Source organism: Psammomys obesus, unplaced genomic scaffold (assembly GCF_907164565.1).
Source record: "Psammomys obesus unplaced genomic scaffold, mPsaObe1.curated_primary_1811, whole genome shotgun sequence".
Classification (NCBI taxonomy): domain Eukaryota; kingdom Metazoa; phylum Chordata; class Mammalia; order Rodentia; family Muridae; genus Psammomys; species Psammomys obesus.
This window is the reverse complement of record NW_026596166.1, coordinates 6,448,180-6,462,229: the sequence shown is the minus strand read 5'-3', so window position 1 is coordinate 6,462,229 and position 14,050 is coordinate 6,448,180. Positions and strand designations below refer to the sequence as shown.

Sequence of the window (14,050 nt, the reverse complement as noted above, 5' to 3'; positions counted from 1 at the left end):
GTGTGTGTGTGTGTGTGTGTGTGTGTGTGTGTGTGTGTGTGTGTGTGACTGGGAAAACTAGATGCATTCAAAAGAATGAAGCTGAATCTATACCTGACATCATAAACAAAAGTCAACTTGGAAAGGATCAAAGACCTCAGCATAAGTCCTCAAATGCAAAATTCTTTGAAGGAAAGAGCAAAATCATCCCAATGTTGGACTTGGCAATGATTTCTTGTATTTGACACTAAAGGCACAGGCAGCAAAATAAACACAGACAAGTGGGAATAAAAAAAACCAACAGCAGGGCCTGGCAAGATGGTTCAGTGGGCAAATTCTTGCTGTGTGAATATGGGGACATGAGTTTGGATCCCAGAACCCATGCAAATTAAGGTGTGGAAGCATGGGTATGTAATTCCGTTGTTCCTATGGTGAGGCAGGGGTGGAGACAGGAGAATCCCCAGAGCTCACGGGTCAGCTGGCCCGGTGACACCCTATCTCAAACAAGGTAGAAGGTAGAGACTAACACTGAATATTGTCCTCTGAGCTCCCAAGGGTACTCATACATATGAACATGCACACACATATACACACACATTAACCTATACACACAGAAAGTTAAATAACAGTAGAATGATCGAGTAACCAAAAATATGGGAAATAATAATCATGTATTTGAAAAATATTAATACTCAGAATATATAAGTAATGCCTAAAACTCATTAGCAAAAAGTATTTTTTTTTTTTGAAATGGGGACAGGACTTGAGTACTCATCTTTCTAAAGAATGTATCGATGGCTATCTGGTATATGAAAATATGTTCAATATCATCACTACGAAAATGCAAATATAGACATGGGTGATATATTCCTTACTACCCGCTGGATAGCTGCAATCAAGAATTCACAAGTTACATGAGCTAGACTGTGGAAACGTTGGGCCTTCGGCATTGTGGTAGATTAGCTGGTGTGGTAAACAGTAAGATGGCTCTTAAAAACACACTGGATTGATGTCTGAGTCATTCCTTTTCTGAACATGCGCAAAAGAGCTGATGGCAGAATCTTGAGACATTTGTACCACCATGTTCACACTGACGTTTTTCACAGTAGTTAAATGCGGAAGCACAGCACTGTCCAGTGGTGGGTTAAAGGAAAAGTGGAACAATATATAAATTGGATCACGTTCAGCCTCTTACAAAGAAGGAGATCCTAATATGTGCTATGTTCTGCTTAATCCTTGAGGACATCATACTGCTTAAACCATGTTGCCATGAGTTACTCCGAGTAGTAAGGACTGTGGAGGCAGGCAGTAGGGTCATATTGCCAGGGTTGGAGGAGAGATGGGAGCGAGGTAGGGTGGGGTAGACTATGCTTAGAATTTCAGGCTTTGAGAGGCGGAAAACTCTGGATGGTGGTGGTGATGGTTCCACGACACTTTCTATTCAGCCCCCATAGAGCAGCTGTTAAGATGGTGGATTTTATTTTAACTGAATATTCATTGTAACTACTAACGTGCTTCACAAAGACACTTTCATGTAAGTAGCTCATGTGCTTTGACATGCTGAGCCCCACTTACTTTCACGTAAGTAGCTCATGTGCTTTGACATGCTGAGCCCCACAGACCTCTCCCATTCCACCTTCTTAGACCTTTGTTGCTTCTACTTTTATAACATGTATACACAGATGTTTTACTATGTTTATAGAATATATAAGATCCATAAATGAAAAGGGTGATAGTTCTCTTTCCGAGTCTGTCTTGTTTTGTTTACTATGATGATTTCTGGTTGCATCCATTTTTCTGCAAACAGTAATTTCATTCTTTTTTGTTTTCTTCCTTCTTTCTTTTTTCTTTTCTTTCTTCTTTCCTTCCTTCCTTCCTTCCTTCCTTCCTTCCTTCCTTCCTTCCTTCCTTCCTTCCTTCCTTCCTTCCTTTCTTTTCATTTAACCACTTTACAGCCTGATCCCAGGCCCTTCCCTCATCTCCTCCCAGTCATATCTTCATGCTCCTGTTCTCCCATTTTCCCCTTTTCTTGTTCACAGAGAACAGGAGGACCCCAAGGGGTACAAACTACCCTGGCACCTCAAGTTGCAGCAGGACTAAGTGCATTCTCTCCCACTGGGGCCAGATAAGGCAGCCCAGCTAGGGGGGAAGGATCCAAAGACAGGCAACAGAGTCAGAAACAGGTCCTAGTTTCATTGGTAGGGGACTCACATGTCATTTCATTTTTTATGGCTATATTAAATCCATTAGAGAGATAGATGATAGATAGAGAGATAGATAGAGAGATAGATAGATAGATAGATAGATAGATAGATAGATAGATAGATAGATAGATAATTTGTTAGCACAGTTCTTGTGAACAGTTTTGCAGTAAACGTGTAAGTGTTTGTGTGGTTTACTGAGTCCAACCCCTTCAGTTACGTGCTTGGGTTAAATGGAAGGTCTATTTTTAGTATTCTAAAAAAACCTCTATCTGATTCCTGTAATGGCTGTTCCAGTTTATATCCCCAGTTTGCACATAGGGATTCTCCTTTCCCTGCTGTCTTTCCAGCATCTGCTATTTGTTCTCTTGATGGCAGCCCTTCTGAATGAGGTGACATGGAGTCTCGGTGTAGTTTTAATTTGCATTTTCCTGATGGCTAAAGATGCTGAACATTTTTAATGTGCTTGTTAGCCATTTGCACTCCATCTTTTGAGAACTGCCTGCTCATTTCATTAGCTCACTTATTGACTGGGTTGTTTGGTTTCTCGCTTTTCCACTGAGCTCTTTGTATATTTTTGAACTCCTCTGTCAGATGTGTCGCCAGCAACAATTTTCTTCCACTCTGAAGGCCGCCTCTTCATCTCATTGTCGCTGCGCTGCACAGAAGCTATGCAGTTCTATGCGATATCATTTGTCAGCTCTTGGCTTTCTTTCCTGGGCTATTAAAGTCCTTTTCCGAAAGCCTTTATCTGTATCTATATCTCTCCATGCTTTCCCCTAGCACTTTCAGAGTTCCAGGTCTTACATTAAGGTCTTTGATCCATTTCAAACTGATTTTTATGCAAAGTGAGCACTAGAGATTTAGCTTTATTTTTCTCCAGATGGAGATCTCCAGTTTCTCTAGTACCATTTATTAGAAAAAAAAAAATATATATATATATCTTATATATCTTCAGATAGATAGATAGATAGATAGATAGATAGATAGATAGATAGATGCATCTTTGTAAAAAATCATGATGCTAGAGATTCATGCGTTTATATCAGGGTCTTCTACTCCACTCCATGGATCTGCATGCCATGTTCTTCTTACCATGATTCTTAAAGCATAACAATATCAGATTTGGTGAGAATTATTCCTTTTTCTCAGAATTGCTGGGAAAGTATGTTATAAATATATCAGAGGTATTATAAAACTAGATAAATAATCTACACAAGAGTTCATTGTTTAAACTGATGTCATGTTTCAAAGGAAAATAATCAAAATGAAGACCTTAGGGGGCCAAGGTATGTGGAAACAGGGACTATATGGAGGTTTTCCCAGCCTTATAACAAATTTATTTTATAAACCTAAAAATAATCTCTAAAAGCTTATTAAAATTTGGAATTCAGGAAAATGGGAAAGCAGAAATATTCATTTTAGATTAGAAATCATGTGCATGGTAAAATTTTAAGTCTTTCAACTTCAATGGAGAATTCTGAAAATACATAAAATAGGTAAAGCGTTTTACAGGCCTAAGAAATATAAAATAAATAGCATAAACCAAAATAGTAAACACAAATCAAATATCAGTAATCACAATAAATACAAAAGAATAAAATGAGCATGTAAACGGATATAAGATTATAATAATATACGCCTCTGTGTATTGTCTATCTCTATTCTCCTTCCTCACACTCCTTTCTTCTAGATTCGTAGTATAGAGGGTGAGAAAAGTTGCTTATTGCTAACAAAATTTGACTTAGCTTTGCTATGTGAGGATGATTCGATATTAGGAAAATTAGCTGGTATAATTGATAAGTTCACTAATTCACGAGAAAACATGACTGATTACCTCAGATGCAAGCAGATTTTTGACAGTTTTTAGAAAAAAATTTATTATAACAATAGGTTCTAGCATGAACTTTTGATGAAATGCACAATTAATGAAGGAATAAAATAACTCAGCAGATGTGTAGTATAAGAGGTATTGATAGAGATCAGGCTATAACGTAGCAGATAGATCCTATTGTGTCAGCACCTTAGCATGCTTAGCAGCTTTCCCTCACAGTCCAAAGAGGATCACATGATTCCCTTTTAAGCTCTGTCTAAGGACCATAGATTTATTTATTTATTTATCCAATGAGGGGAAAACACATGTCATTTCTCCGGGTGGGGGAGGGGCGGGGAGTGCAGCGGTTGTAGCTGAATGGGCGTGGTCGACTGTAGGAGTAACTGAAGATGGCAGTGCTGTTCATATGCCATTTCTTAGAACTCAGTCACACTGCCCAGCCCATTCAAACTGGCTAGAAGGCCACAGCCCTAATTAGATATTCACCATGAGTGAACATTCTATCAACCTTTTAATAAGCCTTTGTTTTACAAAAACATTATAAGCTCATCTCTTACTGTTTGGACATGGAAAACAACCCGATTTTCAAATACAGAAAGGTCTGAATTTTTACATTTCCTATTTCCTCTAACATAGGTCAGTTCTACAGGAGTCTGTTCTACATGAATTCATTTTTTCCCCAATGCTTTTCTCTCTCTCTCTCTCTCTCTCTCTCTCTCTCTCTCTCTCATCCCCTAAATTAAGCCAAGCACACCAAAATACATACTTTTAAATTCCGGAGTTTCTGGGATCTCTTTCCCTAGAGCTATATGTTGCTTCCCGTTCTAAGTTACGGCAGATGGCTTTGCCCTCTTGGGATATGTATTGCCACACTCCATTTTCCTGCCCTCTGATCGCACCTTCGTGAATTGGCCCTGACCTCTAAGCCAATTCCCACGCTTGCTTTTTATGAAGGCAGCATTCCCACTGAGATTACCAGTTACTGTATCAGTCAGATTTTTGTCTAGAAAACAGAGAATTATCTAGGTATTTCATGTCAGAGGATGTTTATTTGTTAAGATCAAACACTGGAAGGCTGAGGGATAATCATTAGAAAAACTGTTTTTAGGGATCTGAAACAGCGATTTCACGGGACTGTTCTGTGTGCACACAGCAGACTGTTTCGCAGGAGTTCTGAACACACTGAATAAGACTCTTGCTGTGTCAACTACTAATGCCTACAGTTTCCATTTTCTTCCACTTTATTCTCTGTTGTGGGGAACATTCATTAGTGGAATCTAACCGGGATTTGACTGGCAAGAAATTTAGGAATTTAGCTTTAAGGCTTTGTAATCTCTTTGGTAGAGGAGAAATCTTAAGAGGATGTGCATCTACTAATATGTGGCTGAGAGGGAACGTTCTTACCTTGATAGTAACATTCCAGGCAGCTTAATACCATAAAACATAGCAATAAGATAGGTAACACTTGAAAGGAAGAAATAAAACTAACATCACATATGGAAGATCCAGTTGCCTTCATCAAAACACAAGGATATCTACAAATTTATACAAACTTAATATTTTTACCAAATCAGTTGTATTCAAATACATCAGCAAGAGTTAACAAATGAAGTTTAACAATATTAGTATTATAATGGCAATACATCATCTGAGATACCAGAGAATCTTGGGAATGTGTGAAAATTATAAAAGGAATGAGAAAACACTTTGGGAAAAATACAACAGAAAGAAACTAAGTTGATAAGTTTATAGATATGCCATGTTCATTGATGAAGATAGTCTATTTGTTATACACAGCAGCTTTTCTTACATTAGCCTATGTTTCTAGTATAATTCTAGTCAAAATTCCAACAGTTTATAAAAAGTATATTTTAATTGTGTGTGTGTGTGTGTGAGAGAGAGAGAGAGAGAGAGAGAGATGGGGAGGAGAGAGAGAAAGACAGAGAAAGAGGGAGGGAGAGAGGGGACACACTTGTAGAGGACAACTTGAAGGAATGTGTTCTCTTCTTCTACCATGTGGATTTTGGGGATGTGCAATCACACGTCAGGCTTGGTAGCAAACACCTGCATCCACTGAGCCATCTCACTGGCCTCTAACCATGTTGTTGTTTTTTTTAATTTGACAGGGTTATTCTAAAATTCATGTGCAAGAGCCAAATAAAACAAGCTAAAACTTAAAGTTACTAAAAATAACATTTCAAAGATGGCATACAGATTATTTTATATAAAGTGTAAAGACATACGTTAAAGCATGACATAAGAGATTATCTAAGACATTAAGACACACTTTAAGATACTGATGATACATGTTATCAAGGCTGAACCCCGAAGACCTGCTGGACATGGGTGATGTACTGAATAATTTCCTGAATACTGCTTCTCATATAGGAAAAAAAAATAAAACAAAACAGTAGTTCCTTATCTCACACCAAAATGTTAATTTTAGACATTAAACATCAAAGGAGAAATATTAGGATTCATAGAGGAAAATACAAGAGAGCATGAAGTTTGATCAGGGTGTTCTAGTTGTAAAAATAAATAATAAATCATTCCCTGAAAAAAAAAAAAAAAAAAGAAAGACATTTATAAACTTCATAGTAAATTTTAAAATACCAGGAAAGTCACTGTAAACATACCAGGAAGGGACGCCACTGACAGGGAAAATATTGTCAGTAACAACTAGCAAAGATTTCATGTCTAGAACGTCAAAGAACACAGACATCCACTCACATTGCTGGGAGAGACCTAACCATCCGCACAATGCAAACAGAGAGGAAGGAACATTCGTTGGAGTCTCTGTGTTTCTTGGCTGTAACAAACAAATGTCTTAAATGTTCAATTAAGAAAATGGCTGAAGCAGCTGGGATTCATTGATATATCAGAACAGTATACATGGAAAATAAAAGTATCTGTCTGATCTGTCTGGCTTACCTATATAGAGATAATATTTCAAAATTTAATGGTGAGTAAAAAAGTGGATGCTGGTTGACCCTGGCTATGTTATTATGAGAATTATACTTGTGTTCCCCAAGTATTTGAGCCATCTTTCAACTGTAAGGTCTATTATAACACACATCCAAAGTGTAGCATGTGGAAATTCAAGCTTAGGAGGACACAGGGCTAAACTGTCATGATCGTCTTTTACAGGTTTCCATTTAAAGATGTTTGTGCACTTTTGGTTTGATGGCATATTTCTGCTGTAGAGTTAAATAGTAATATATTTTCATCACTGAACTGCTGCATGGCTACCAAAAAAAGAAAAAAAAAAAGATTTAGGAAGATATACACCAGAGTGCTCGTATGTTAATGTGTTAAAATACTATTAAATGTATTTTTTATTTCTTTCATTTATATATGGTAAAGATCTATAGACATGCATGGACATGATGAACTATGAATTTAGACATTGAACATGCAGAAGAGGTCTGCTCAAGAACTGTCAATATGGCTACTTGGTTTGTTTTGAGGCAGTTTTACTATGTGGCCTAGAGCCCACAACTCCAGGCTGGCTTCACATTCACAACAGCCCTCTGCCTTTGCCTCTCAAGTGCTGGGATTACAGATGTCAGCCATTATACCACAATTCCCAGAAAACATCAGTAGCAAATGTGAAAAATGATAAAGATCCACAATGGGAACGTGTGATTTTAGTTTCTATATTCTTCATGTGCATTTAAAGTGCTTTATAAGTATTAACATACTAAAAAGGAAAAGAGAGTTAAGTGACCAGCATCCTTTCATTTACCCTTTTGTCCCAGATACCGGAGTCACACAGACCCCTGCTCCAGAGGTTCACTCTGTAGTAGTTGGTAGACTGTCCCTTGAAAGTTTCTTCTATTGTACTTGACAGACCACCCCTTGAAGGCTTACTCTGTTGTAGTTGATAGAACATCCCTTGAAGGTTCATCCTGCAGTAGTTGGGACAGTATCCCTGGAGGCTCACTCTTGGTAGTTGGTACAGCATTCCTGGAGGCTCCCTCTGCAGTGGTTTATACATTATCCCTAGAGGCTCACCGTAGTAGCTGGTATAGCATCCCTAGAGACTCACTCTGCAGTAGTTGGTAGAATATTGGGTTGTGAACGGGCAAGTGTTTTGGAATGGGCTCTTTCTGCAACTTTTTATTTCTTTGGGGTAAATGCCTTCTGTACTGTAAATGACATTTTTTTGTGCCTTGATAAGTTGGGGTTATGAGCTATTATAAATGAAACATAAATGTATTATCAGAGTCACTTCATTGACCCTTTTCAGACTTTTAACTACAATTTCCCGAGTCAGGTAACCCAGAAGCAGAAAGACACATATGGTATATACTCACTTATAAGTGGATATTAGCTATGTAATATAAGATAAACATACTAAAATCTGTAGTCCTAAGCAAGCTAAACAATAAGGAGGACCCTAGGGAAGAGGTTTAATCCTCACTCAGAAAGGTAAACAGGATAGACATCTGAAGTAGGAGAAGAAAAGGAACAGGACAGGAACCTTCCACAGAGGGCCTCTGAAAGACTCTACCCACCAGGGTATTGAAGGAGATACAGACTCATAGCCAAACTTTGGACACAGTTCAGAGAATCTTATGTAAGAAAATGGAGATAGAAAGATCTAAAGGGGACAGGAACTTCACAAGGAGACCAACAGAGCTAAAACAAACAAACAAACAAACAAACAAAAAACAAAAAAAACCCTGAGCCCAGGGAGGCCTGCAGAGACCATACTTCAACTAAGGACCATGCATGGAGAAGACCTAGACACCCTGCTCAGAGGAAACCCGTAGGTGACACAGTATCCAAGTGGGTTCCCTAGTAAGTCAGGCAGAGGATGTCTCTGACATGAACTCAGTGGCTATCTCTTTGATCACCTCCCCCTGAGGGAGGTGCAGCCTTTCCAGGCCACCAAGGAAGACAATGTAGCTAGTCCTGATGAGACCTGATAAGCTAGGGTTTAGATAGAAGGGGAGGAGGTCTTCCCCTCTTAGGGCATAGGGGGAGAAGAGGGAGGGTGGGTGTGTCTAGGAGGAGACAACAGAGGGAGCTGCAATGGGGATACAAAGTGAATAAATTGTAATAAATAAATTAATTAATTTAAAAAAACCCTACAATTTCTGTTTCTGACTTAGATGCATGTTTCTCTTTAAATATTCAGAATATTACGGCACAAGTGACATTTTCCTTTATGCCATGAGACAAATGACCTGAGACAGGTCACTGAACTGTCAAGGGAATTCTGACCCATTTAGCTTCTGATGATGGGTCTGAGTTACTAAAGATACTATAAAGATATCTGAATCTTTATAAGATATATTTTTGTTCAATATTGTTTTATAGCTTTTGGTGCTCAATTTGTAAAGACATGAACTAGGGCTCATTTGAAAGTTGGGTATTTGGTTAACTGGACTCTTTCTCCATCCAGTCTGACTGGTACTCCCTGGAGTCATTTGTGGAACCCCAGAAGCCTCTGGTTGTGTGTCTGCCAGTTTCACACAGAGATTCCTAGACAGTGTCTCTTCCTTGGGTCGGGTGCCTATAAAAATGGTCTTCCTTCAGTGCTAAGCCCCTGAGCCCCAGATTCAGGGGTAATGTTCGTGGTACGTGTCCTTTCTTATAACTAGAGATCTATCCGGGGACAGGCTGGAGCTCAGAATGTTCTTTGCAAAATGAGCAAGTCTTTGTTTGAAAGATTAACTCCATCCCCATTGCTCCAACTGGCAGAATTGCCTGAGCTGATACACGCCTGCAGTGAGCTCTCCCGCAGGTCCCTGTGGCTGAACAGCTGTAGAGAGGCTCAGGCTCATTCCCCATTGTGGGTCTGTTGACAGCTTTTACCCGTGGAACAGTCTGAGGAGTGGAGAGCCCTGTTTCTGAGACAGAGAAGTGTTTTCACACCTGAAGTGCAATCTCACACCTTGTGTTTCTCAGCAGATAAGTGCATAAAATAACACATCAAACCGGAATAGAAAAAAAAAAAAAAAAGATCAACATACAAAGAAAACCGTGGGTTGTAATTTGCTTCCTACCTTACAAGGCTGTGAGAGGAAATTATAGAGATCTGGGTTTACGCTTTTGAAAAGTTTGACTGGTGGTTAGGTGGGGAAGTGAGCGGCAAATGCTCAGCTTTCTGCCTGCTCTGAACTGAGAGTGCAGAATGATGCAACTCAGGCAAAGGCCTTAACATGTTTTTGGTTGCTTTTTTTTTTTTCTTCGTGAATAGTAGCATGCATCTAAGTCAGAGGCAAAACTTGTAGTTAAAAATCCAAAAAATGATCAATGAAGTGATTTGCATAATGTGTATTTGTGAGCATAATTTTATTTTTAGTGATTTCATTCAGGAATTTTAGCCAAAGTAGATGGTGTTAGTGAAATTTAGATGCTTTCTTTTCCTTTTTGCAACTGAAAATAGGACATTAGTCACAACTTCATAGTAGTCTAGTATAGGGGTCTTAAAATGGGAGGTTTTGCTTGAGTTCCTTGTTTGAAAACAGGAGATTGAAAGAAAAAAAAAGTCTAACTTTGTATCTAGTAATGAATATTCATTATAAAATATTTGTTGAACGTCTAGTTCCTAGTAAGGTACTAAACAAGGCATGGGGGTTCTGTACCAAGCAAGGCAGCCCCTCTCTTTTCGTCTGTGGGACTGGCAGTTTGCAGACAAGGAACCAGGCAATGACAGTGAGTACCGTGGTAGGGTCCAACTAGATGCTGGTTGAGATGGAGTCAGCAAGGATTCGGGATAAAGTGTTGTGCAGATCGAACTTCGTAGGTAGAAGTTAGTGGAAGGTGGATGGCCTCCGGGATATCTGGGCATTGGAAGAGTATGCAGGTATGTGGGGGCGAAGCTTGCTCGCTGGAGTTCCAGCATGACATGGTCCAGAGAATGCGTGGAGAGCAAGAAGAGAAAATACACCTCAGCCCAGACATAAAACAATAATTTGGCTGTGGAAGAAGACCCCACACACGGAGAAAAGAATGCATATTCACTTTGCTACATTAATCAAGACTCTGTCTGAATGCCCACAACTCCCATTGCATCTATGCCCATGCACTTCCATGCATGCGATGTACAAATCGAGATTCTAATGCACCCCATACGTTTGGCAGACTGTGAATTATATGAAACAATAGACATGGAAGGCAATAGTTCTTTTCCATAACAGCGTTTGCAAGATGTGGTGGTCCAGCAGCGAAGACCAGACCTGAAGAATACTATTGCAAGGAGAAATTTGAAGTCCGTGTCAAGATCACAACTAAGCCAGTGCCTCGCAAAGTACTGATGTGTTCTTATCCTTCTCTTGTTTGTTTTTGCTGTAGATACATATGGAAAGCTCTTCCTCCTCAACTGTGTGGGCCAGGAGATGTCCCGCTGCAAGACGTCCGTTCGACGTGGCCAGCCCAATCCTGTCTATAAAGAGACCTTTGTCTTCCAAGTGGCCCTCTTCCAGCTCTCTGATGTCACCTTGATGGTTTCCATCTATAGCAGGCGCACAATGAAGCGTAAAGAGATGGTTGGCTGGATTGCCCTGGGCCAGAACAGCAGTGGGGAGGAGGAGAAGGAGCACTGGGAGGAAATGAAGGAAAGCAAAGGCCAGCAGATCTGCAGGTGGCACACCTTGCTGGAATCCTAGGTCTACCAAACAGGCATCTGAGTGCTATGTCAGCCCTGGGTATCTGACACCAAGTCAGAGCACTGGGAGTTGGGGGGAGGGGGGGGCTTTTAAATGGAGAATTTGACTAATCTTAGGTCGTTCCGTGGTCTCGGACAGTATCGAAGGTTTGGTTTGAGCTTAAGTGTTGTAATGAAAGGAAAGCCACACACCCCCAGCCAAGTGCACAGCACGGGAAATGGGACTCTAGTGGAGAGCACTGGCGATGCGGTAATTTGGGCCGATGGACAATTGTGTTTTTGTTCACACGGTTGATGCAGCTTCTCCTCTCTTTGGCTCGGAGAATAGCCTGATATTTCAAAGGAGCTGTAAACATTTCTGTTTTCCATCACTGAGGTGTGGGAATCAGACTCTGCTCAGTGAAATGAATCAGATGCCGAGGTAGGCTGTAAGCAATCCACAATCTTCTGCCACACCTACTTCTTTTATGAAAAAAAAAAAAAGCCCCATTTATTTAAAAGGTAATTGTTGTAAATCTGTGGTGTAAAATAAATTTGTATTCAGGAGACGTCTCTTTTATCTCAATTAGATATCACGGTTTCTACGAGAATTGGGTTAGACAAATTACCTTGACGCTGTAAAAGAGTTAGAAACTGACTGTTAGCTGACTATCTCTTTTTGAATATTTAAGATTTCAAAAATCAAAGTGTTTTTTTTTTTGGGGGGGGGGGCTTTCTTACCAAATCAGTACCTAAGGAACAAGAAGATAATTTAAGTTTTGGCTTTCTCGATATTTCCAAACCTGCCATTTATTTGGATTATGCCTTTTCTATGGCTAATTATATGAACTCACACGTGTATTTTTGTATGTACTTCGGAATGCCAGCCACATTCATCTTTATGCTGTGTACCTTGCCAGTGGGGCCTAGGAAGATGCAGACAGTGTTTCTTCATACAGACTGATTTGATTGATGTGTGGGAATGAACACGTGAACTCCTCTGAGTGAAAAAAAAATACTGTCATTTGGTATGGAATTACACTGAAGTCTTGGAGCATTTATACCCAGCACTGTGTGCAACAATATGTATTAGTGAGTCCTTGTCTTCGGGGCGTGTGATGTTTATTCCCAAATGCTGACCTTGTATGGTTCCGGGCGCGGGGTTTTACTTCTGAGTGGCTCTTACATGTTTATGCAGTGTGCTTGTGTGTCCCTTCTTCCTAGATCTGAGCTCTTAATTTTGATGACTCCCACCAGGAAGTGACAAAGAAGAAGGAATGCGAGCATAACCCCGTGCTCAGTGTTGCGGGTCCTCTGAGCGCGTGCCAAACACTTACTTTTAGATCTTTATGTTTTCTTGTTGACTTCTGTCCTGTCTTCTGGGAGAGCGATAGCTAGTGACAGATACATACATACAGTCAAAGCCACAGAACTTCCCCCACAGCTCTACATTTTGACAGATTGTAAGCGTGGGCTGCAACACTTGGGAGCAGATTTATCCCTTAAACTTTGTAATGGTTATCCTGACAAGACCAGACAAGGTAACAAGATAACTCTACTATGATCACAGGGATCAGATTTGTTTTTTTTTTTTTTTAAGAAACAATTTTATACAGAAAGGGTAAGAATTTGCAGAATGAATGGGGTTCTTGATTTCTCTTCGGGTCCTTTGGGTTTTCCCTGCCTTCCTCGGGAAGACCTCAAAGTGCTTTCTCACCACCGTGTCCATTAGCCGCCGTGCGGTCTTTTGCAGTGTGACTGTGTCATGGGGGTAGAACTGAGTGCAATTGATGAGAGCGGCGAAGAATTGCCTTTTCACATCCCTCCCTCTCTGTACGCCTTGTGTTTCAAGGGAAGCAGGGCAGCCTCGTTAGGCTTCCCTTTAGGCCGCTGGCATAATAGCAGCATTCATTTTAAAAATTTACATTTGAAAAAAAATCTGTATATATTGTACAGACAGCCCTTGGTTTTCCTCACCCGTGTTTGCCTGCTCTACATGCTGCCTGTATCCACGGCCTTGTGGTACCCAGGAACCACCTATGCTTTCTGTCCTCCCTCCAGTTTTAGGGGTGTCTGCTGGCATAGGGAGCTGAAAATAACAGTCACAACAATGTGCATCCCTTCAAGGGGAAAGATGTCTGAAAAGCATCCCTCCCTTTTTTAATTTTTTTTTTGTTGTTGTTGTTGCTGCTGCTACTCACCGTATAACACACGTGCGTGCATGCTGATTATACACAGCATCCCCCCTCGGCGGATGGTACAAACATCAGATTCTAAAGACAAGATGCATTGAAATGTGAGGCTGAACATTTTTTTTTTCACCCTCGGTTTGAAATTCTGCTTTAGGAAGATCTTTGGATTTTGTGCACTTAGACTCTCTTATTTTCTTGGCAAAGTCTAGACCCAAATGCATTTAACATGTTTTTTTTTTTTTTTCAC

General features: G+C 40.1%; 1 protein-coding gene across 1 annotated transcript in view; it reads left to right on the top strand.

The window, feature by feature from the left end:
* Window positions 1-12,242, top strand: part of Syt16 (synaptotagmin 16) — a 101,488-nt gene extending 89,246 nt beyond the window's left edge. Inside the window, exon 6 of the mRNA XM_055595283.1 lies at window positions 11,320-12,242. Within this exon, the coding sequence (XP_055451258.1) occupies window positions 11,320-11,633 (314 nt within the window). The 3' untranslated portion in view covers window positions 11,634-12,242. The remainder of the gene's footprint in view (window positions 1-11,319) is intronic.
* The last annotated feature ends 1,808 nt before the right edge of the window (window positions 12,243-14,050 follow it).